Below are 25,787 nucleotides of genomic sequence, written 5' to 3'. Positions count from 1 at the left end.
GGAATATAGAGAGGCTGATGATGTCAAAGGCTACTGAGAATACCAACAAGAGTTGTCCTCAGCTCTGAGCAGGTAAAGATTGTGAAAAGATATACTGAGTGTAGTCTTTTTGGGCCATTGGATATGGGTGCTAGTTAGGGGAAAATGAGGAAAGGAGGCATAAATAGCACAACTTAGAACTGGGAGGAAAAACTGACCCAAGAGTGTTTGTGCTAGTCTTTATAAAAAAGGAATGTTATTTCCTTGCCTATATTTGGTGGGTTTAGCATCATGTTAATCTTAGCTTTTATGTATTTCTTCATGTCTCTCCTTATTTCCTCCAATGCAGAGGAAGCCAAATCTCAAAGTAGACTTCTACGTATTTAGTCTAGGTCTGCTATTTTTGTGTTTTAATAAAATAGATGTTGTTTGATCTGGCTAAGCAAGGTGAGTTTGTGTAGGTGGCTTCCTAACATTAATCTCTCCATTGATCTTTGCCTTAGTAATTTAAGAGACAGGAACAGATTTCTGCCAAGTTCTCCCTAGAACTGTACTTACAAGGAATGTTTCCTTTAGAGAAGAGGAGGCTCAAGGAGAGACACAAATCATCACAGACATAAAACATTACAGCAAAAAGGAAGAGAATGAACTGTTCTTCACCAGCTCCAAAGAACTTCAAACAAGAACTTAGATCAGAATTTATGAAGTTAAGAGATTAGAAAACACTTTCAATAGTAAGCATGACTGAAGACTAAAATGAATTTTAAGAGTTTGCAGTTTCCCTTGGATGTGCTTCTTTGAGAACAGCTGTACAAACTTCTGTCCGGAGCAGTTTTGGTTTCACAAATCCTTGAGGTCTTTGTTGGTTTTGTCTTCTATGACTTAAACCACATACTATTCACAAAATTCTGAAACTTGAGGTAGTTTTTGATCCATTTAATATATTGATTTTTTTAAAAAATATGATTTTATGTATTGACCTGGCCAAGAAATTCTCATCTTGGCATCAGATTTTTCTGCATAAAAGTGGTGATTGGCAATAATTGTTCTATTTGGTTTGTTTCTTTTCTGAGTCTTGAAGCACATATTCCAGTTTTGCTTAGGATAGAAATCAGATTTATGCCAGAAGGGTACCTTGCTTATTTCACTTTTAAAAATACTTGCCATGTATTACAAGAATTACTAAAATCTGATGTGTATTTACTTAGCCTACTTTGAAATGTTCTAAACTTTATTGATACAAATTACTTGCAAAATAATTTATTGTCATTTCCACTTTTAAGTATAAAGCACAAGGGTGCGTTGAATGTTCTTGCCTCTTCTTGCATTATTAGAAATTTTATGATCTGTAGCTAGAAGTCAGCGTAAATTGCTGGTAAGGCTCCTTTTTTTTTTTTTCTTTGAATTTCTCCAGTTGCTTGCTGAACCCAAGCATGTGAGCAACTACCATCCGCATGATCCTCTGACAAGGGGTTCAGCAGGATGGGCTTTTTGTCTCCTTTAGTTTTGTGTTGGTTTTTTTTTGAACCTGTTATAGCCTAGTTTAATTTGATGCCTTCCAGCTCTTGCTCTGTGGGAGTCACTGCGTTGCCATCCTATATGCCACTCATGATTTCATAGTTACATTCCTGCTCCTTTTCCCTCCAAATTCTGTGCATTATGGCTGAAGAATAATAAGGTATTTAGCTATTTTTATGTGGAAACACTTCCGTACCCTCTTCCTATGCATTTTGCTTCTTGTGGGCACTGAATCTTCTGAGTCATCTTCAGGCCCAGAGTCTGTCTGTCCACAGTTTCCTGATCGTTCCCTGTTGCCTCCAGATCCCTGGTGATGGTTAGCTCATCCTGAGGTTCATTCTGGCCGTTGACAAGGACGGTCTTCCCCATCCCCACCTCCTAGTACCATTCTAGTTATAGCTTTCAGCATTTTCCTCACTGTGGTTTTTAGGGTCCCGTCCCCCCAGCTTCTTCTGTGTGAATAACGGAAGGGTTGTCTCCATCACCTGTACAGCAGTTGGACTGGGTCTGTGGTCTGTTCAGTCCTGCTGCAGTCATCTCTTCTGTAGTGGTCTGGAGAGCCAGACCACTGGAGAAGCGGCAGGTCTTTCACTTAGGAAGCCGAGCAAAGCTGGTTATGCTGCCGGCTCTCTTCTGATCACCAAGCCGAAAGCTTGCAGATTCTGGTAACTATTGACAAGGAGATACAGGTTTAAATGTTAAAATCGTTCTGCATGTTTCCTGAAACTAGAAACCTGACTGGATCAGCGAGGCCCAAATTACCTCACTTGCAGAGGGAGAGCTGCTGTTGTATGCGTGGCCCCGCTGTCTCTGCTCAGTGCAGATGAACTGCCTCTGGCCCCGTGGACGGCCAGAGAAGGTTTGGCAGGATTGAAGAGGTGTGGGGGAGAGGTTTGTGTTGTGAGGTACGTGGGGAGGATTTGGGGTAGTGGAGTGAGAGGACCAGAGGACACATGCAACATAAGCCATGAGAAAAATCAGATCTTCAGTGCTGCTGCTTGCATAATTGCTTTTGTGGTTAGTGTGATGCAGGTAACTTGTGACTTAATTCTTGTACTTTTTTTATGGCTGTCTCCCCTTGAAGGGGAAGAAGTTTGAGTGACGTTTGGAATGCTGTTAACTTTGAAAGTGAGCCTTAGCATAAAAAAAGGTCTAGGAGTAATGGGTATAAAACGTTGAGTGGAGGACTGAGGTGTTTACCCCTTGTCTTTACGAATAACATACATATGTTGTAAATGCTGTGGCCAGTTCCAGATAGCCTTTTCATGCTGCTCTTCTGAGCCAAAGAGGTAAGAGTACCAGAGTGCTAGACTTTTTTGTTACCAAAAATTAAACCAAAGCGTTTCTTTAGCTTTTCTCTCTCGTTCTGTGGGGTTTTAAGTTAGTGTTTGGGTCTGTTAGTAACAGCTTCATATTAAAACCAGAAAATTTTGAAAATGCAAAAATCCAACATCCCCAGCTTTACCTGACATAATGTTATCCAGATTAAATATATTTTGACTGTTTTGAGCCTTAATGATAGTAATTTCTTGCAAGATTTAAAACTTGAGTACCTTCACTGAACTGAAATGAACCCGCTGATAAAATTGCATGTATTGCTGTCTTTTAATAATTGCTTCTGTTTGAGGACAGGCCAAGTCATAGGTGAAGAACTTTGGGCCCTTGAGATTTAAAAGCTGCTGTATATTTTTGAGGTTGCTGTTTACTCTGTTTTGCATGGACCTGGGCAATGATGAGCATTTTTAGTCTCTCCGTTCTGTCGAATGCTTTCTGAGAGCAAGCCAAGGTTATGTGCTTCTGAGTGACATCTTCGCCTAACTGCTTGATTCTCCAGATACTTCACCATAAGACACCAGGAGGCTTGGCCCACAGATCGCAGCTGGGAGAACGTCCTTGGCCTGCATATTATCCATGGACTATAATTTAGTCCTTTATCACAATACAGTTGTTCAGGCCGAAAGCCTTTAACTTTTTCATTCTTCAGATGTATGCAGAATATGGTAATGCTTAATTTTTGTTCTACAAGTGGGGACCTGCAGCATTAAATGATCTGAAGAAATGTAAAGAGTCTGTGGCAGAAGTTCAGCAAATATCAAATCCCATTAGTATGCACTAGCTATCCTATCACCCCCCTCCTTGAAACAGATATGCAAACTTTTTAATTTACAAAAGAAAACATTGGTGTTGCTTTTCAGATAATTCACAGTCACGTCAATATGAAAGGATTGTGTGTCTTGTGTGAATGTTATAATAATGAATTTCTGTGGAGAATTTTATAATCAACACCACCTCCCTCAAACGTGATCTGAAGAAGCAGTGAAGGACAGTTATTTACAGTAATTGTCTATTTAATTCTTATGTCTGAATCTGGGGCTAAAAGCAATTAGCTGTCCTTTAGGCCTTGAGAGAAGGAGGAGTTAAACCCCCACAACCCCGTGGCTGGCAAAATGCTCTTTTGCCGGGGACATTTTTAGCTAACTTTCAAAAAAGTGCATTTGCTCCAACTGATGCTTTTTGTGGGGAGGGGAAGCTAATTCGGTCAGCAGGTTCTGTTACCTGGTTTGTGCGTATTTTAATTGGTGTCTCAGCAGCAAGCAATTCCTTCTGCCGTACTGCGAAAACAGTGGAATTTAAAAAGGGATTAGCAGATCCTCTCACTAGGACGACTGCTCTCTCATGTTGCAGCCTTGCATTGAAGGGACATTGTCTTTTCTGCTCCCAGTCCCCTGCAGAGCAAAAAGGTTTGTCGGATTCAGGCGAGGACCCCCAGGGAGAGGTTGAGCCCCCCCACCATGGTCTGGGTCACAAAGAATCAGCTGGTGAGCGCGACTCTGAGCACCCTGCTCCCGCTGTTGCCTCAGTCAGTGCTACCCTGAGTCCCACTTCTGAAGCCCAGCTTGCTCCTATTCAACACGAACTGGCAGGGGTAAGTGTGAACCTACCAAGTACTTCTGCTGCTGAGGGGATTAAAGAAAAAAGTCCCTTCCACTAGGAGGAATCTGTTACTGTTAACTTTAGGTAGTGCAGCTCGCTACCTGTCTGGTTCTTTGATCTCAAGTGTTAGTCCCCTCTAAGCTGTTCTTCCAATTAGTAGAAATGAAATTTGTTTGCGACTCCCTAGTGGGTGTAATTATAGAAGACACATCAAGTATTAATTTTAAAATTTAGAGTGTAAACTGTGTGTTTGCTAAGGATAAGAGCTCTTCTAAATGAGTGAGAAAGTGGGTATATATGAGGGAGTTGCTTCAAGCAGTTAGAGGAGGATTGTTTATTCCCTCTGAGCCATAATGCTGCAGCTTGACAAAGTGAGCAGCTAATGCTGTGTTTCCACTGGATAGAAACACGAGCTTGTCATGCCAACCGGTAATGTACTTAACAGATTACAAGCAGCAAGAAAGATGCTAAAGCAGAATTTTGAATTTAGGTACTTGGGGAAAAAAAATTAAAATCAGTACCTTGAGTTAGGAAAAGCTGTCAGTGCTGTTAATTTAAGATTTTTCTACTGGCGGTGCAGCAAAATATTTTTTGAAAGATTAGGTGACTAAATGACTGCTACCATACAGTCTTTCAGAGTAATTTAAAAAGTGTTCCTAATCTTTCTGGTTGGTGGACCATGTTTCCTGGTGCAGGTGAGCGTGACTGCTCATTGTGACCACACGCACTAGGCACGTACTCTGTGACAGATCTTTGCCTGTTAAGGCTGCTCCATGCAATAGCTGCACCCTTTTCTTGCACTAGTAATTTTTTTTTTTCCAAGAATGGGCCATTTCAGGTAAACCCAGTGTGGAATGGATTGTCATGACAAGGTACCAACAGCTTAAGTTAAGCACCTTCCGGTGTCCAGACTGTTGCTTGATGACCTGCTGCAGAAATTTTTCTATTTCAATTTTTTTTGAAGGTTAAAATTTTCAAGGGTTAGTATTTTAAACTATAGCTGGTAAATGTAGTCAGACTTTTATGTCAGTTTTCTATCATTTGAAATGCCAATGTTACTAGAACTGGCCAAGAGAACTGCATTAACCAGACTTCCAGGAAAACTGCAGCAAGTGGTCATTATCTTAAACTTGTTCTTAAAGAGCAGAAAATCTTACCCCAGTTAGCCCAGGTCTGAAAGAAATTTAAGAACCAAAAATGCTGTTGGGGAACGTATGCAGGAATTACTGGCTGTACACTACAGATGTCTATGCATCCTTGAACTTTATTCCGTTCACTTTAAATTTATGGAATAGTACAGTGCTCAGTATAGGCATGTAACTGGCCTTCATATGCACTAGCAAGCATTCTTCAAATTCTCACAGTTTCTTAGAGTAAAACTGTCTCTTACCTTGAAATATACAGAAGGTCGATGCATCTTCAGAGTGCTCATACTGGTTTGCTGGAGCAGAAGGTTTCATGTAATCTTCCCAGGACCCTGGGATGACAGATGAATTAAGACTGAGTTCTGAAAAAGAGACACTGCATATTTCTTCTTTACTCGGTATTGTTTGTACACACACAGGCAGATATTTTTGCCAAGACATTAACACAGCGTGGCCAGAGATACGGCCTCTTGTAGAGCTGATTATGGTGTCTTGACTTTCAGCTGTCTAACCCAAGCCAGCCTACAGCAGCATGTAGCTGTGCCGGCAGGACTCCATTGTTCAAGAGGTTCTGGAACAGCTTTTAAGCAACAGCCATGGCAGTTCAATAATGTTTATATATGTGCAGAGTGTCTGGATTGCAGACTTGCTGTACCATGCTCTGAAGTCCTTTTATATAAGACTTTTTGCATCTTAAATGTATTTTTCAAAGATAAACACTCCAAGTGTACTCTTACAGATTTCACCTAATTACATTGACTTTTTTTCATTTACCTGAATTCTCCCTTGCCTTCCCTGTTTCTGCTTATTATTGTGAATAAGAACTGACAAATTTGTTGAATTTTGTGTAAGTTCTTCTCTGTTAGTTTGTTGTAACAATTGTGTGAGGAAGTAATGGGTGTAAAGAAGCAGTGTTTGTACCTCCGTATGGGATGGTTAATTACTTTCATTTGCACTTTTTTTTAAAAGCAGTTGGTAGCCTTTAAAAAGGTAATTTGGTTAATTAGAAATGTGTCAGAATTGTAGGAGCCTCTATTTAGAAAAAATTGTAACTTTTTTGTAGCTGGATTTCTAAAAGTAGGGGGAGGAGGGAATAAGTGAAAGGTGGCTTCTGTTCTTAAATGAGGAGTAAATTGTAGGTTGGATTTTGATGTTACTGGTTTAAGAGTCTCTTCAGCTTCTGATTTCAAAGAACTGAATGGGGAGAAGTTGAGTCACCTTAATGGTTCCTTTTAGGATGAGATGGTCCTGGCTTTCATTTCTGTTGTGTAGTATACTTGTGTAAAACATGTATTGCTGTAAAGCACAGATTGAGTAGCCTGGAAAGAGAGGCCTGGAGTGGAAAGGCTGGACTGCTGTTTATTATCACTAATTGTAATCTGATATTTTTCCCAGTCTGTCAAGTACACTGTTTGTCATGCATATATTCCCACTATTTTTGTCTAGTCTCTGGAGCTTCTCCCAAATAAGCAACGCTGGTAAGCAACTTCTGGCTGCAGTGGTAACTTACTTTATAGTATGGCTTCATAAGAAAATGAAGCTTATGCTAATATCTGTGTACCCCCACATGCCGTGCCATCTACCTTTAACTCTCTGTCAGGTTTGTCCAAAGGTGCTGAGAGGTATGGAGATCTTGGCTCTGGATTCCTCTACGGTCTGTGGGTAGAGGCAGACTAGAGAGGAGAGAAAACATCTCGCTGCCTCAAGCATTTGACTTCTTACTGCAGATTATTCCACGTTGTTTGTCATCTAGGTAGGATCTGTGGGATATCAAGCTTCATTAGATCACTTGCATACAGCTTTATTTTCTTGAAAGCCTTCTAGAGATGAAGGATTTAGGAATGTTTTTCAAGATCTGTAAGAGCGAATTGGTCATTGGTGAAAGCATTATTACAGTGAAAAAGCTTGAGATTTATCCAAGGTTGAGGAGACCTGATAGGTGAATGCCCAAGTAATGGGGAGTGAATATTGACAGCAAGTTTTTTAATAAAAGCAAGGAAACAGAGTGGTGTGTGTCTTTTACTGGATGCTGAGTATAACAAAATTAAAAACCAGTTCTCAGTAGTGTTGGTAACTCTGCAGTGGAGTAACTCATGCACATTCTTATTCATTTGAAAACAGCAAATCGAACCTGGATATCTTAAATGCTCAGGCAGGAGTTTCAGTACTGAGGTAGACGTAAATGAGGTTCTTTGGCCTGTCTGTGCTTGGGGATCAACCTAGGGGATTATGGCTTTTTTCTTCCCTGGCCTTTAAATTCCTGAGTCTATGAAAGATTTAAATCTGTTGTTGCATTTTTCTGGTCGGAGTTATTTCCAAAGTCTGTCCCAACTTCCCCAAGCAATAATTGACAGTGTGAGCAGTGTGTGAATGGGTGAGGATGGGAGGTAGCATACCAAATGATCTAGATATTTAGATGCCTGTGTAGGAAAAAATACATTTGAGAGAAAGGGAAGTCCTTTTTTAATTCTGTGCAGCATCTACTTCGACTGAGGTTGGCAATGTCAGTAATAGCTGTAACACTTGTCATGTGGACTCTTGCATAGCTTTAATCTCCTAAAACTCTTGGACTAGGAAGCACGGAAATAATTCAGAGAGAGCAGATACTTAACTCTGCTTTGTCCTCAGTAGGTTACTGAGTTTTGGATATTGATGCTCCTTGCCCACTAATGTAGTGACGGTATATTTAGTTGTGCTTGCATCAGTTAATGAAATGACAATGATGTGATAATTTGAAGCTTGTGCTATACAGATTTGACTTTTTTTTTGCCTGTTACTTGAGCATTGAGAGTACAGTACATATTAGTAACAGATTAACAAATTTTTGAAGTTCAGGGGGAAATCACTTGTTGGTTTTTAAGGATTTTTGCACATAGAGATCTGCCGTTCCATTCGTGCAGATTTTTTACCAAATAGTTTCCTTTTGCTTTCAGGATTTTTCCTAAAAATTGAAACAAATTGCTGGTATATGTGACAACACTTTCTGTGCAAAATAGAATTTTTTTCTGACTTCAGATGCTGATTGCTGAAACAGATAGATGACACGATGGTTTTCCACTTTAGCCTTATCTTTTGGGAAACTAGTGTGTGTTGGCAAGGGAGATGCCTAATAAGGTCATCTTCCAGTAGTGTGGAGTACTTGACCAATTATGTAGGAAGAGCATGGATCATCAACTACAGTATTAATGCGATTGGGCTGATAGGTATGTGTGGATGTGGGGGGGTTGTGTTCCAGAACTGTCAATAGCTTTTCATTCCCTATGCTAAAGGTTTCAAAAGCACTTGACTAGGACGCTAGTGAGGTAGCTATACTTTTCTATTAATGTAAAACAAAACAGAAAAACTCTTAAACTTAATTGCATAGGCACAATGCAGTGTAAATGGGTTTTTATTATCATTGAGTGAAATACTGATAGTACAGTAGTATATAGATTCTAAATATATGCAGTGCTAAATAGAAAGTTTTGTACTTTCTGGTATTCTTATATGCAAGGTGTGTCTTGCAGATGATAGTTCTGTGCAGGCTTAACCAGTCCTGTTGTGTGTTGCCCGATCCTTGTGTGTCTGCCTGTTCTCCATGCCAAAGTATGACTAGTTGCAGTGGGGAAGGACGAGTTCTGGGGCTGCAGCGGGCTCTGTCCGTGAGCTGCTGTTCCTCCCCAAGTCAGCCAGGCTCTGAAGTGAGACTGTGTGAAGGGGGGGGTCCGTCTGTGTCCTGGGGCAGGAGTGGGATGAAAGGGTAGTGTTGGACTAGGGAGAAGGTCCAGTATGTCAAGAGGTTTTGTAATGAGATGAAAGTGCTAATGCTGCCCTGGTAGTAGTGAAAGAAATCTCACCTTCCGTAGTGAAAGAAATCCATCATGGGATTATGTTTTGCAGGAACAAGGGAAATTATATCAGCTGAGGAACTGGCAGAGCAAGTAGGAGGAGAGAGGCTTAGAAGTCCTCAGAAAAGATATGAGACCTTTGTTCAAAGACTCTTTGAATATTGTGATAATTGGTAGCCTGTGATGCTTCCTGTTTTGTTCCTGGTACTGTGGAAGATGCTAGGAGACTATCTGTTGCTAATTCCTATCAAAATATCTTAGTACTGGTTTATAGAGTGCACCTTGAAAGACATTCCTCCAACGCTGTCCTTTTGTTGAAGGAACTGATGTCAGTTACAATAATTAGACAAAGTGATTTGGAATGAACTCCCAAATAATGGGTATGTTCATGATGAGCTTGGAACTTCTATGATATTTTTAAAATCAAACCAAATTTGAAAATTGTAACTTTCAGATTTTCAATGTATAGAAAATGTAACTGTAATAATTGTTGCATAGTTTCGAAGGATGTTAGTGCTTGAATATGAATTTTCAGGTATCTTATTTGTCAATGAATTATTTTGAATTAATCTTATTTAATAGTATCTAGGTGAAACTCAATACACCTACATGTAAGTCATAAAAATAATGCTTTGCCTTGAGTATATATCGACAGTAAAGAAAAAAAAAATCTCCAAACTGATGATTAAAACATTTGGATGTATCCAAAGAGATTGAAATGTTCAGTATGTGATTTTTGTTTTATCACTGTCATCTAATTTCAGAGATCAGCAGATGGATCAAGTCCAGAAGATGGAGATGGTAAGAGATTTGATTGTAAGATTAAAAAACATGAGTATAGTCTCTCCAGGATTTTGTGCATTTTCTCTAATTGCTTTTTTCCTACAGAATCTGATCGAGAGGATGGGAGCTACTGTCCACCTGTAAAGCGTGAGAGAACTTCATCCTTAACTCAGTTCCCTCCTTCTCAGTCAGGTAAATGTTGCTACAATATAGTATATGAGAGGTGGGTTTCTTTCTTATACTTCCCCCCAGTCATGTCATCAGTCTTATTACTGTCTGCTGTGCTTTGGCTTAAGACCACAGCAACCATGTACTCTGACTTTTTCTATAGTCTGTGTTAGCAAATTCAGTGAAGCCCAAAGGAGTTGATAGATATGTTTTTTAAAATATTTTCTATCTGTAAGTTTATATATATTTGTAGTTTCAGCTTTTGATCTTATGCTGTTAAATTGAAGAATTTACCAGAAATCTTTTTGATTTGTTGTGATCAGGTTGCTTCGTAACAAATTTATATAAATGCTAACCTTTTTCTTAGTTACTCTGCTGCCAGGCAAATCTTCCAAGTCTCAGGTTGAGCTTAAGTTGTTTTAGTCCTTTCCTTTTCTCCTGTTCCTTTTAAAGTGGAGAGGATTCAGTGCATTTCAGCAACATTTTCACTTGGCAAATGCAAGAGAGAATGACCGCTGCCTGTTTGTGTATACAGTCAAGGCAGCAAAATCCCTGGGAAGGCCAGGGGTAAATTCTTGCAATTCACATACGCGGGAATGGTCGTGTTTGATATTTGTGTTCACCCACAGGAACGGTCTCTAAAATTTATGCCTTCTCTCCTCACAGACAATATGAAGTTTTTAGCTTTGGTCGAGAACTATTTTAGTTAAGATATGTCAGTGCTTGGGGCAGGTTTGGAGACTTTGCTACTTTTGTTTCTGTCATCTTAGTTGGAATAAAGGAGAAGAGAAAAACAGTAAAGGAGAGAACAGTAAAAAATATTCCTCTAACATACAGCACATTCGGGAATTGTGACTAAAAGATGAAAACCTAGTTATTTAGCTTTTAATTTTAAAGAAATAAGTGACTGTGCAATTTAAAATGTAGTTACTGATATTTTATGAGCACAGTATTCTCATTTCATGCTGCCAGTGCTAGTCAGCGGAAGAATCCCTTCTCCTTAAGATCTAGATTTTCTGGTGTACAGCTTAGTGGGTTTCAAGGTGCAGTCCTGTTAATTGAGTACAGTTCAGGGGACCAATGTTACTGCTGCCTGCTTGCCGATCGCTCTTAGTAAAAGAATGCTGTCTGCACAAAAACAATGAATAGGTTTTTTTGTTTGTAGATTTTCTGTTAGGATAACAGAATGTGTATAGCTCGTTAGGAGCTTCCTTATTTATTGGACCTTATATTCCTAGGTTCCCTGTAATCACTAATTCTTCTAGTCTGTAATGCCTTTATCTTTTGAGATTAGAATCTCTAAAATCTCAGATTTTGCGTAATGCTAACATTTGTTAAGAAGTGGAGGAAAACATTTTATTTGGCTCTTTTATGGTTAAATACTGGATGTTTCAGGAGTCCAGCATACTTTCTCAAGCATCTGCTTGGCTAATGCATATTGACTGGATATGGTCATTTATTCCCTGTTTGACTCCCTTGTTCTCTTCTGATGCGTGTTGTTGTCAAGCAGGGACAACTTTGATTGGAATTGCAACTTCCATAAAGGCTTCTTTGAATATTGCTGACAGTATTCGATGGCCTTGGTTTACAGAAAATCTTTCACTCTCCAAACCTCTTAAATTTTTTGTGGGGTTATGTTTCTCTCAAGGGTAGGGAAATTTTGCTTATATGAAACCTGCATCATGTTTAAGCTTAAGGCAGACCATAATAAAAAGAGAGAAGATGGAATTAAAGGAAAGAAGCAAATACAAAAAAAGATTCTAAAACTTAAATACAAAAGGCAAGTGCTGCATCTTTTAGTATAACGGTGTTCAGAAATGAGTTTCCTTTCTCTTTTCAACATACTTAAGCTTCTTCCACAGCCTCATAAAAGCTAGAAGTGCTGATAAATATTGTCATACTTTACCTCATGCAGGCTGATCTGTTGGAGACAAAAAACCCCAACCTACTGTCGTTGCCTTGTGACTCTTGATGCATCTACCTCCTGCTCTGATCATTACATTTCATAAACTGCTTTGTCTGTGATTCTTTGTACAAGACCAGAAGTACTTCAGCTGCTGAACAGGGCATCGACCAAACTCCTTATTACTCACTTCTCTAGATCCCAGCAAAGGGTGGAAAAGAAACACTGTCCTTTGCCTGTTCCTTTCAAACATTTTTTGCTCTTTTGTTGACTGTTATGCTTCTTACATGTGACATCTGCAAATACTCTCATGTACTGTCCTTTATTTCTGTAGAATTTTTGTCCTTGCCAGACAGTTCAAACATAAGTTGCCTAGCTCTTGGTGCAAAATATGCTATCACTCTTAAGCCTTTTGAGGAGCCCAGGTGTTAGCTTCCATTATTTAGCAGGCATTACACTCCTTTCTGCTCTCTCTGCAGAGGCCTTTTGAAATGTTATACGTGTTTTGTAATGGTATTATACATTCTAATATCACTTTTAATTCCTAGTTCAGATACAATGCAGAGCGGGAATCCTGTGTTTATCTTCCCTCCAGAATAAATGAAATTTGCTCTTTCTCTGTTTCGGGAGAAACTAGGGGGATTTTATGTACAATGACCTGTTTACTTCTGTGGCTGTAATATTGTTTTATTTTAGAAGAAAGGAAAACCTAAAATAAACAAAACAAATTACTAGAAAAATCGTTTTAATTTTGCAGCCTTGATATGTCTGGGAACAGAGTTTATAATTAAGAACAACATACACAACTTGTCTTTATTTCTCTTTTTCCTTGACTGCAGTAACAAAGAACAACGTCTTTATGCCATCAAGCTTCTGTGAGCCCTCTACAGGCAATTCTGACTCGGAACCAGGTGAGTTTCCTCATTTTTCTGCTTTTTCTCAGCAAACTGCTGTCAGTCTGTCACGATCCAAAGTACTCTGCTACTTCAGAAGTAAGACCCTATCTGGGAGAATGGAAGTGGTGATGGTTCTGATCTTACAGCTGTTCTCTTGTTCACTTCATTGCTTGATTTCATGCTTGCTGGAGGTAATTAAAAGAACAAATATCAAAATTCTTAAATGCTTTGGGAGTGGTGGTGGAAGACTGCAATATGACTCTATGCCTACCTGTTGACCTTAAGATAAAACTTAAGGGAAATTTTCATTTATCTACTTTGGATACTGGTTTTTTGATACTGAAAATCAAATCAACCATAATCTGTGGTCATGATGATGTTCAACCATGATCTGTGAACCCTGTGTTGATAGTACCGCTTATTTTGTTAGTCACCGTTTTTCTGCGGTTTGGTTGCGTTGGTATTGCTGTATAGCACATTGTTATCTTATGCTTAACTGGCACGAGAATAACGAAGTACAGTAAGATGGTAAGGTGCTGAGTTGTCTTGTTCTGAGCATAGCTATTATGCTTCTAAAAGGAAACATGTTATAATTATACCTTGTAAGTTCTTAGGAACTCATTTTGTAATAGCTGTGGGTTTATGAATATTATTTTTTTGAGATTTTGGTATTTTATCTAAAAGCCTTAACTGTAGTGAGTGCAAGCAAAGGAATTTCTTTTACCTTCGTACTATGAAAGCATAAGGTAAAAGCTAATGGAATTACAAGAAACTAATATTAACCAATTAAGTTTAACTTAATTTATGATAATTAGCAGTTGGGTGCTTGTTAGCAGCTGTCATGTTCAGTTATACTTTTGATTGTCCTTTCTTTAGTTTGATTCTCACTTAAAACCTCTATTACCTCTGTTAAGTCCTTCACAGAAGGAACTCCATTCCTCTTGTGAAAATGGTCTGTTTCATGTTTCTCCTGAAAACAGTTCTGAATTTTTTTTCTTGCAACAACTTATGTTTCTGTCTTTGTGATGTATATTTGCTGCGATGATCACTGGAAATTCAGAATTCTTTTGGAAGAAGGGAATTTGTTCTTTGGAAATCTCCTTATGACTTAGGATATTTGTAAAACTTGTGGGTTGTTACAATGGGGAAAGCATGAGGAATTTTATGACTGACTGAATGTATGTAGTATGTTACAGCTATGTCCTTGTAATTTTGTATTTTGCTTCTAGAGGAAAAGAGCAGTGGATTCCGGCTGAAGCCACCGATACTTATCCATGGTCAGGCACCTAGTGCAGGTGAGTTCAATGTTTTCTGCAGCAGTACAAAGAAACCAGTTCAAGCATTTAATTTATTTAGGAGTTTCCTCAAACTGCTGTTGTAACTGGAAGGTGGCAATACCTGTGTTTATGCAGAAAAAAATCTTGTATTCACCAGAGTGGTTATGCCCATATCCACTGTGTAATGTGTATAGACACATCGAAATTTTGGCTTGGATCAGTCATGCATTTCTGAAATGTATCTCCCAGTTGTCTCTTCTTAGCATGCTTCGATTCAATTCTTAGAGTAGTCCTGGGCTGCATGAACTCAATTCCTTTGGTAGCAAACTGGAACAAAAGGAGCGTTCCAGGAGTGCACTGAACAAGTTCCAGCCATTAATGGGCACTCAGTCTGGGACCAAACTAGAGCAAAGTCTGAAATGTTGTTCGCTCCCCACTTCCTCCTCTCCCTGGCTTTTGACGATAGCGTGGATGTCGGGTCCTTGATCCTACCTGTGCTGCTGTACAGTTTGGCTGTATGGTTTGGCTCTTCCTGAGCTTCCTGTTTGCTGATGTAGGCCTAGCCAGTATGGGAAAGACATTAATGTTACAGCTCCTTAGGAATTTGAGAAAAAAACAAAACCATTTTGGTAATGGAAGTTGTTATTTTTTTATATATGGAAACTGTTTATTTTGTTTGCAGGAAGAATAGTAAATTTAAAAAAAGAACAAGTGTTTTTGAGCTGACACATGAATGTTTGAACTTAGGATAGTTTTTATTTCGGTTGTTGTCATGCCCTTTGAATATGGGTAGCCTGAAATGGAACTAGTTGCAGACTGTTCAGCTGAGTTGCTATGAGTAACTTCTGTTGCAGTGTTTTATTGGATCAAAAGTTCATCTTTATTTTGTTCAGTGAAGAAAACTGAACCTTCTGAGATTGCCATAACCTTCTAGAGTTGATGCTAAGATGTTTTTGGTTGGGTTTGGTTTTGGTTTTTTTTTTTTTATTAGGTTGTTTAAGGTCAGTTGGCTTTTTGAATCGGAGTGGAATTAAAGAGCTGTAGTGCCATGTATCTTACTATAGCAAACCAAAGAGACCAGGTTAATTCAAAAAGCCAAAAGGTTCTTAAATGAAACAACATCTAAGATTATTACACTACCAATACATTTGATGGTACGAAGAACGGAAAAAAAAAATCGTTTACCAGTGTCTGGAAATGACTTCATTGGAAGGAGAAAGGAAGACTTGGAATGTGTAGCTGAATAATATGTCAGTGAATAAATAAGATTGCTTGTGTACTGTTCATTTCTCTTACATTTTGACTTTTATTTCTGAGTCAGTCATAAACTCTCCTTCTACGCTTTCCTGGATAAGGTAGAGAATATGTTTTAAAGTGTCTCTTAAAACTAGGAAGTTGTCTTCTCTATTTGGGACTAATTCTATTTTGAGGCTGAGTGAGGGATGGGAAAGAAGGGGGTGGAAGCTCTTTAAATGTCTGGTTTTCCATTGTATGTTCTGTCAGAAGCAGTTACAGAGAAGGCTAGATGAAGCTGAATTTTTCAACTTTAAAGCTTTATAGCTCTTGAAAAAACCTTGTACTTGCAGGTCTCCCTAGCCAGAAACCGAAGGAACAGCAGCGAAGTGTGCTACGTCCAGCAGTATTACAGGCACCACAGCCAAAAGCTTTCTCACAGATGGGTAAATAATGCTTTTGCTTTCTAGAATACCATGGAGGGAGAACAAAAATACAAAATCTGTTTAGTGTAGCTGTTTGTTTTTACTCAGCATCTGCCTTTGTTTTTCTAGGTTTCTCCTTTCAGAAAAGAAACATCTTAAATGTTAAGTGTATCTGTGTTACATAAGGGATAACACAGTTGAACCTTCAGTTTTTGTGTAGGATGACTGTCTGACATTGCCAGTCCACACCCTTAAGTCTTTTTATTCCAAAAACCAAGCATGGACTACACCAAAGTTAGAGGCCTGGCAATCTCAAATGACAGCATTGACCATGGTGTAATAAGCTACGGCTGATCATTGAACAGTAGTAGTAGACTTCAGCTAGCTGCACAGTGATGTAAAATGCCTAAATCACTAGGAGGTGCCTCTAGGCTTGGGGACCATTTTGGAGTTGAGACTTCTAGATACAATTTTAATTCTTAAGTTTGGTCATTTATATTATGCTTATTGTATTGTTATGGAATTTGATATAGCTAATAGAAATAGGTATGATTGAAAACTGGAAGTTAAAGCAAAAAAACTGTTCAAGGTGTCCATGTCTCCTAAACTCCTATGTTTCCCCAGCCCCTTGCCTTTTGTTATTTGGAAATTCAGCTGAACTGAAACAGAAGTAACCTGAATCTGGCATAGAACCAAATGTTTCTAGCTTGATTTCTTGGTATGCCTCTTGGCACAGATTGGACTCTACAGAGGACTTAATATTGGGGTACAAATTTTCAGTGGGAGTTCAGTATGTAAGTAGCTAGATCAGTCCAAAGAGGAGGCCTGCCAACTGTGAACAGTATTAAATTGGAGCAGGGTGGATGCTTGAAGCTGTATGTGTTGAAGTCCCTGCAGCATTTGTATAGATTAAGTGACTTTTTGCTGACTTGGTTTTCTGCATTTGGAATTCTGATTCTGCTAAGAATTGCTGAATCGTGGTCCTCATGTCTCTTGCAAAATACTTTGGGAACTCTGTAGTTTACATTGCAATATTTCATGGACTTAAGAAAACAGCATGCAATTTGCTATAGAAAACTTGTAGGACAATCTACATATCTAGAGAATTTATGTCATTTTCTCATTCTTTATTGCAGTTCTCAGCAGTGGCACCAATGGTGTAAATATCCCGCCAGATTCTGCAGCCACATCAGAATCACTAAGTAATGCAACACTGAAAAGTTCTGACTCTGAAGACAAGGTGAGTTGGAGAAGGATTGCAAGGACACTCAAGGTGACAGACTTTAAAATAGTATTTTCTGAACAGAGTCTATTTGTTTAGTAATGTGAGTGCAGTTGATAGCCCCCTTATCTATCCATACTATGGTAGTACACTTTCAGGTGTAGTAGTAGATTTTATCCTGTCCTAATAGTATGCTATATTTATCTTTAGTAACTCAAGAACTGTAACAAAGATTTACTGAATCCACAGTTGTTTAGGATGGTTTTTCATACCTATTTTCCCTCACAAAATATAAAAAAATTGCTCAGTTCTGCTTCTACTCTCATTGGTTCCTTTTAGTCCTTCTAACTTTATTTCTAGTCTTGCTGTAAAATCTTACTGCTGCTTGAGTGATGCCATTCCTACCATAGACATTGAATTCCTATAATTTGGGTGTCTTGGTTCAGTGGACTGATAGTCAGAATACTGCTTTTTCATCTGATCAGATTGCATGAAGAAATACAGCTTCCTCCTGCAGATTCATCTCTTACTCTGCGTGCAGGGAGCGAGTCAGGAGAGTAGGGATTTGTCTTCTATGAGGCGGGGAAAAAGCTGTCTCCTCCAGTGGCTGTCGCCAGGTCTGACTGGTGCTCCTGTCAGGCCAGAGGCTAGGAAGCATTTACTGATTTCTTGTTCCCATCTGAAAAGGCTTTGGTTTTGAGCGGGGCAAACAGCAGTTTATGTTGCATGTGTTCAGTCTTCCTTCTCAGACTGCCTAGCAAAAAGCGATCCCCTGCCCATGGATGATGGCTTTACTGGTGTTGTCTTGATTTCTAACAATTGAATGTGGAATGGTGTTGGGAAATGTAAGGATGGAAAGCATCTGAACAGGCAGCTGCAGTGAATGAGTAACACATAAAGAAGCCTAGAGATAGGAGCTGATAGTGGGTAAAAACCCAGAGGCAGCAAATAAATTCCCTACAGGAAATGGTGGAGGGAGAGTGAAGGTAATGAGGGGCTGAAAAGCTTCAGCTGGAGGAAGAGGCATCTAAGTGCATTAAAAGTTGTTTATTCATTAAAGTAATGAAATAGTTCCTTCCCTGTTCTGTGCGAAGTGGGTCCAGTCCTTTCCTTCCGGCAGGTATTGAGCTAACCGTTGGCATCTTAAGATATGTTGACTGAGAGCATGAGGAGGATGTTAGGGGATTTTGAAGGTGTGTGGGTTTTGGGTGGTGGTTTAGGGTTTTGGAGGGTTTTTTGGTATCTTCATTAGACAATGGGTTGCTTTTTGATGCCACATTGAGCATAGAAGTAGTATTGTTAACAATGCAGGAGTATGCAACGGTTTACTTGAAATTAAAGTCTCAATTAATTTTGAAATCTGAATATCTAAGCAGAAAGACTTCAAGTGTGAATGACTTTTTAAGGTTTAGTGAAAGACTACTGCCATAATTAAGTAGCGGTAAGTAAATTCATTGCATGGATCAGTATGAAGTCTTTGTGGGACATGCTTGTTGCCTCTGTGTATGTCGTTAGGGAGACTTGCTGTACATTTTTAACATCCAAAAGTCCTCTTGACTTTTTTAATCAAAGTCCAGAAATACTGATCTGGGAGGAAGTTTTCTGATAGAAGAAAGCACTAAATCTAGATGTTAAGGATTGCTGAAAGCTAAGTTTTAAATGGTATAAAGCTTCATAGCTGAACATTTGCAATTTTACCAAGGAGTGTGGTGGAATATTCTTCATTGTCTTGGCATTTGTAGTCAACTTCATCTGCCTGAAGCTTTCTAGCACAGCTATAAGGAATTGGAGTTTATACAGTAGTTGTGTTAAATGCTGGAGTCTCTCTGCAGAATGTTAGATTGCTTGATAAGAGTGAATGGTTACTTTTGGAATTAAAAATTTCATATTGGTAATTGTATGTGCAGATCTGTGGCATAGATTTGATGTACCACAGAGAGAAAGCTTCCTTGTGAGAGCAAGTACGTGGTATTTTGCAGTTATATATAAGCCTGGTCTGCCCTTGTTAGAGCAGGTGTGAGTCATGGTCTTATTTTACCGGCAGTAGAGATTTTTCTTTGAGGTCTCTGTCTTGTGCTTATACAAGGTAGCAGAGTGGGAACGTTCTCTACCTGGTTGTTGCCCTACTCTGAGCGTCGCTGTGGTGAGCTGTACCTATTTGGGCTAGGCCTTGTCTCTGTCTTGAAAATCCCCAGGAAACTGCAGGAGCCCTAAGCAACATAGTCCTTAGATGGGTACAAGCTACAGCCTTCTATTCAACCTCCCTTGACTGGTGGGAGAGTCTGGTGGCTGAAAGTCATCAGATATGCTGACTGTTCAAGCCTGCCATGCAGCCCTTGGCCTTTTTGGCAGCAGGGAGATACTAATCCTTATCCAGAAGGAGGAGGACCTGTTAAGGAGATCCTAGGCTAATGATTTTTCCTTTTGTTCAACGAATGCTCCTTTACCCTGTCTGCACCATTCAGTGGTGGAAGACTACTCCCAGCAGGCAACACTGGCCCGTTTCTGACTACCAGCAGAAAAAGGATGACTTTGAAATGCCAGCATTAGAATCTGAAGGCAGATGATACCGCTAGGTTATGCAAAGGTTATGTCCCTTAAACATAAAATGGGATTTACAAAACTCCTTTGGGACCCAATCCAGTGTTGTTTTCCCACTGCATCTTTCCCCTGCGCAATATGTGCGGAAAGTGCCATGGCTGGCAGCCCATCTGGAGCACCTGTAGGCAACAACACCCTGCATGAGAAACTAACAGGAGGAATTGGAGATCTATGTGCAGTGGCAGTTCTGTAACCTCACTGGGATCACAGATACAGGAGGTTCACTTGGACAACTGGAGTGCTGCATTGGATACATATGGGCTTTTTAGGAAGTAAAGCAGGAAAGACAAGAACGGGATGGGCTCTGCTATGCTCAGAGAAGCTGCTTGAATGCAGAGGCTTTGGTTTGGGAAAGGTGCTGAGTTCGTCAAGGCTTTATAGATTAAGATCAGAGGGGAAGTCAACAAGGGGGAGATTAAGGTGGACCTTCACTAGAGTTGGACCGATCAAGAGGAGAAAGTAGCTAAAGCCCTTGGAGAATTAGAAGCTTGGAGAACAATTGCAGACCTTGGTTCTAACGGGGACTTTAAGTACTTTGACACCTGATAAAATGGCAACATGTCATGGTAGAAATATTCCTGGAGATTTTAGGAATAAGTTGAGGGCAGGTTTTTTTGATGCAGGTGCTGGATAAGTTGACCAGGGAGGTACTCAGCTGGGCCTGGTATTCACAGCACAGAACTGGTTAGAAATACAAAGGTTGAGAGTAGCTGTGACTGCAGCAGCTATGAGATGGAGTTTGAGATCCTGAGGGAAGTGGGGAGGATAAGTAGCAGAATAAAGACCCAAACTTCAGGAGAGAAGACTTCAGCTTATTCATCGAGCTTGTTGGTAGGATTCTGAAGGACAGAAGGGTTCAGGAGGGCTTGTTATCTTTATGGACAACCACCTCAGAGAATGAGTAGTTTATCCCAATGTGCGGGAAATTGTGCAAGTGTGGCAGGAGGCCAGCATAGATGAACTGGGAGCTCCTTAAAGCCAGAAAGGGAGTGTATGTAAGTTGGAAAAGAAGTCAAGGTACCCGAGGGATATACAAAAGGATTGCCTGGATGTGTGGGGAGAGAACTGGGAAAGCCAAAGCTTAGCTGGAGTTGGAAATGACCGGGGATGAAAGGGCTCCAAGAAGAGCTTCTACTGGTGCATTAGCAGCAAAGGCAAGATGAAGGAAAAATGTAAGCCTGTTGCCAAATGTTGGAGGGAACCTAGTGATGAAGGACATGAAAAAATCAGAGGGAGCCAATGCCTTTGTCTTGGTTTTTACTGGAGAGGTCTGCTGTCAGGTCTACCATGTCCCTTCTCCTAGGGGAAGTTTAGGGGTGTGAATTTTTACTGTAATAATTCACTTAAGGACTGTCTAAGACAGTTTGACATATACAAGTCCATGGGACCAGACAAGATGCATCCATGGATGCTGAGGGAGCTGGCTGGTGTTAGTGTGAGACCACTGCTTATCATCAAAATGTTGTGGTACTGTGGGAGGTCCCCGTTACTGGGAAAGAAGAGAACATGGCACACATTTTCAAAAAGGGCAAGAAAGAGGTTCCAGGAAAGTAGAAACTGCTCAGCCCCTTCCTCTCCCTTCCTGGTGAAGGAGTCCTAGGATATGAAGCACCTTACAGTGATTGAGAACAGCTAGCATGGATAAAACATGGTGACCAACCTGGTTTTTTTTTCCCTCTGAGATGAGGGAAAACAGCTGTGCAGAGAGCAATACTTGTTGGTTTTGACTTTAGCAAGGTCTTTGACATGGATGGTCTCCAGTATCATCGTCATAGCCAAATTGGAGAGAGATGTACTGGTTGGGTGGAATTTAAAGTGGGTGGAAAATTGGCTGAACCAGTGAGCTTCAAGGGTAGCAGTCAGTGGTTGAAAGTCTGATGGCAGTCAGTTACTAGAGGCATTCCTTTAGGGCTGACATTGAGGTCAGTACTATTTAATGTTTACATGAACAACCTGGCAAGGTGGACTGAACCTTGTTACGTTTGTGGATGCCAGTAAACTGAGAGAAGAGGAAAATGGTCAATATGTTGGAAGGCAGGGCTGTTCAGAGGGATCTCAGCAGGCTGGAAAAATGAGCCAAGAGAAACCAACTGACGGTCAACAAATGCGAAGTCCTGTACCTGGGGTGAGATAACCCATGTGTCACAAGGATCGGAGAGTGACCGGCTAGAAAGCAGCTATGCAGACAAGTGCTTGGAGATCCTGGTGTTGCATGAAGGATGTTGAGACAAGTTCTCATGTACAGAATTTATTAGTGGGGTCTATAGCTGATAGTATTGCTTCTAAGGGTGACAGTTATTTTATTTTGGAGGAGGGGAGAGCAAAAGGGGAAAGCAAAGGGAAAACTTCCCATGGGTCAGCCAGGAAGACAAGTGACAGGGGTTCCCCAGACAGGCATCTTCCCCCTGGGTGGTACCACATAATACTCTTCCTATAGTAACTATATATACTTTTCATCAGGATATACTCAAACCTCCTCCTGTTGTTTTTGGTTTGGTTTTTTTCTGCTTATGATGCTGTTAATGCTGACTGGAACATGCTTTGAAGAGGGGCAGCTGCTGTGTGCTGATTAGTTGTTAGGCTTTGTGCATGCATATTGTTGGGTCTTGTAATGTAAATCAAAAGCTACAGGGTAGGAAATGAGGAGAGAAGAGGAAGAGGGCAATTCCCATGCTGGTTGCAGTTGCTTCCCAACACAACTATAAGGGTTTGCAGGTGCAAGGCCCTGAGTATAATGGGATGAGAACTATAGTATGAGAATAATAGGGGGAAATATTGCCATGGCAGCTGCAATGAAAGGTTACAGAGCTGCTAATGGGAAGTGGGCTGCAGAGGTGCAACATAGAAGGTCCTTAGCAGGACAAAAGGGTCAGGAACCTTGAGGTCCTGTGCAACAGTGATGAACAACAAGCTGAACACGAATGAGCAGTGCATCCTTTTATTGATTAAGACAACGTACTGGGCTGCTTTACTAAGACTGCAGCCATTAGGTTCAGAAAAGTGATTATTCCCCTTTACTTGCCACTGGTGGGTGGCATCAGGAGTATTGTGTATACTTTGGGGCTTGCCAGTACACGAAAGATATTTACAAACCACCAAGGTTTGCAATGGCTGGAGTGGATGGAGCACCTGATGTCTGACGAGAGGGTGAAAAAGCTGAGTATGTTCTGCTTGGACTAGGGGAGGGGGATTGTTCTCCTCAACTATCTAGTGGTGGGCCGTAGCAAGATAGAATGAGACTTGGAAGTGCCTACCAAACAAAAGAGAGGCTGCAAGTGTGGGGAAGGGGGATTCCAGTTGGGTATTAGGACAGAACTATCATGTTTAGTGCAGTCGAACACTGAACCAGGCTACCAAACTGTAAAACTGCCATCCTTGGATTTTGAGACTTGACTGTACGAGGTCTCAGGTAGCCTAGCATAATTTTGAAATTCATGCTGCTTTGAGCACGGTTTGGACCAAATGATTGTTAGAGATCCCCTTGAACCGTAACTATTCTGTGATTCGTTAAGAAAGATGCTTTGAACAACAACAGAGAATTTTTTTTAAATGCAAAATTTACCTTGTAGCTCTGGAGGTGTTACGGGCTTGTCATTGTAAATGACTGTGTGACTCACCGTGTCATAACATGTGTTTTCTGTTTAAAGAAACTGAATTACCTAGGCTAAAGTTTTCAATTTCTTTTCTTTAGGCAGGAGAATGTCAGAAAAGAGAGTCCAACAATACTTCAGATGATGACAGCTGTGAGAAGGTGGAACTAAATGCACAGCAAGCATTTGTATTTGGGCAAAACTTAAGAGATAGAGTTAAGGTAAACACGTGTTTGTTACCTTGACTAAGAGTTGATGTATTTAAGTGAGGATAAGCAGCAGTGGAACAGATCATTTGTTGGCATGAGCATTACACACTGTTTATGAAGTACTTTGAAGCCACTGTATAACAGGGTTAAAACCTCCATGTATATATGCAAAATTAGAAGCTGTGAACACAGTTCAGTTGGCTGTTTAGTAAAACTGGTCTTCCAGACATGTAATAAATTAATTAATACTGTTCAGTAGCATAAGAAGCCTTTTCAAAAATAAACTCATCTGCTGCAATCATAGGTAACATCTAAAGCTCGGTGCGATGTAATGTTTTCTCTTACTTTTGGGTCAGAATTAATTTGAAATGTGTTCCTAAGATGCTCCCATGCAACCAAGACTTCACAGAAAAGGTGAGAAAAGAAAAATAGGGCAGCCTGGGTTCAAACCTGTGCATGGAGTAATTGAGTTGGATTGTTAGTACCTCCTGTTGAAGACAGATTTGCGCAGGTTTCCTAGCATAACAAAAGAAAGTGTAATACTGAGACATAGGTTTATATTGTTTTATTGTAGAAAGTGTTTGTGGATGGAACTTTGTCTTGGGAAAGAATGAGCTGAAAATTTTGTGGTCAGTAGTCAAAACTGTCAATATATACTTGTTCTTTTTATAGCTAGGAGATGAAAGTGATGAAACTGCTGATGTACAGAATGCTGGCCTTCCTACATCAGACGTACCTTCTGCAACAAATTACTTTCTACAGTACATCAGTTCCAGGTGAGACTACAGGGAAACCTATAGGACAGTTTTCCTTACTCTGTGTTCAAAATTATTTGTGATTCTGCTCTTTATTGGATGCAGGGCTTATACTGGGTCAGTGGGAACCCAGGCTTCTGAAGAATGAGGTGGCAAACTTCAGGTCTGGGGGAATCCTCAATCATCTGGTCAAGGGAGATGCATTTGACACCATTTACTTGACCACGTCCTCACCAAAGCTTCTTCAGAAAACTAACAAGCATAAGATGAGAGAAATCTTCTCATGAATGATTAGAAAGAAACAGTGATGGAATAAATTGGAGCTACCAGTAGAATCCTGTAGAGATCTGTGCTGTATTTGTGGTGTTCAGTATGTTTCATATATGATAAGGATAAAGGGAAGAATAGTTTAAAAAAAAAAAAGTTATTTGTTCATGATAATATGTTTTTCAGAGCAATATAGAGGGCTCATATGAATAAGCAGGAACCTAACTGTGGGAGGTCTTTGAGAGAATTTCTGATTAGGCAATAGTGTCAGAGGAAATTTGATGTAGGTATACGTACAGTGAGGCAGCCAGGAGAAAACTGTGCTAATTCTATATAAACAGTGATGAATTCTGAACTGACAGCCTTCACTTAAGGCTAAGATGTCAGTATGGCTCTGTGAAAATGTTAGCTCAGTGGTCAGAAAAATCAAGGAGTGTTACAGAACGAGTAGAAAACAAAAGAGAATTTCATACTACACAGAGCTGTGAATTCAAGTAATAACTGGAAAAGCATGCGGAAAAATCCCACTGAGAGCATAGAGTAGAGCAACATCTCTGCTCCTGGAAGAACCTGAACTGCAGATTGTTTGAGGCCATGAAATAATTGTAGGAAGAACACCAATGTGTGCTTGCCTTGTCCTTATATTCTGCATTTTTAAGACCCTGTTGTTCACCATGAAGTAGGCACTAGGCAGTTTTGCAGTCATAATCCCGAGCTTGACATTGAGCTTTTCAGATGATGCCCTGGAGAGGTAGAGAACACCACAGAGTGACTGTGTGGATGCCAGGTCAATGCCTTTCCAAAGACACTGTCAGATTTTTTTAATCAGATTTGGCAGACAATAACTTCTAATATGTGGGCTTCAAATACTGGAATATTTGTTTATATCTTTCAACACGTATGACATCTACTGCCATATTTCGACTGAGTCTTCACTTTGGGAGGATTTATTCATGGTAGGTCAATTGCCAGAAACTTAGTTTTGGGTTTGCCTTTAGAAAAAGTAAGCGTCTCTAAGTGGAGCTGGCTCTGGTTTTTAGCTGAGATGGCAAGAC

At 40.1% G+C, this 25,787-nt stretch overlaps 1 protein-coding gene across 3 annotated transcripts in view; it reads left to right on the top strand.

Annotated features, from left to right (window-relative positions):
• Window positions 1–25,787, top strand: part of RANBP3 (RAN binding protein 3) — a 54,896-nt gene that overhangs the window by 15,808 nt on the left and 13,301 nt on the right. For 2 of the 3 annotated variants that reach the window (XM_050910738.1, XM_050910737.1), the window contains exons 3-11: window positions 4,220–4,423; window positions 10,168–10,204; window positions 10,292–10,378; window positions 13,097–13,168; window positions 14,383–14,448; window positions 16,017–16,109; window positions 17,225–17,328; window positions 23,603–23,722; window positions 24,383–24,486. In XM_050910738.1, coding sequence (XP_050766695.1) covers window positions 4,220–4,423; window positions 10,168–10,204; window positions 10,292–10,378; window positions 13,097–13,168; window positions 14,383–14,448; window positions 16,017–16,109; window positions 17,225–17,328; window positions 23,603–23,722; window positions 24,383–24,486 — 887 coding nt within the window. The remainder of the gene's footprint in view (window positions 1–4,219; window positions 4,424–10,167; window positions 10,205–10,291; window positions 10,379–13,096; window positions 13,169–14,382; window positions 14,449–16,016; window positions 16,110–17,224; window positions 17,329–23,602; window positions 23,723–24,382; window positions 24,487–25,787) is intronic. The other variant, XM_050910739.1, reaches the window with a different exon arrangement.

This window comes from Gymnogyps californianus, chromosome 24 (genome assembly GCF_018139145.2).
Source record: "Gymnogyps californianus isolate 813 chromosome 24, ASM1813914v2, whole genome shotgun sequence".
NCBI classification, from domain to species: Eukaryota; Metazoa; Chordata; class Aves; order Accipitriformes; family Cathartidae; genus Gymnogyps; species Gymnogyps californianus.
This window is presented reverse-complemented; position numbering and strand designations above follow the sequence as displayed.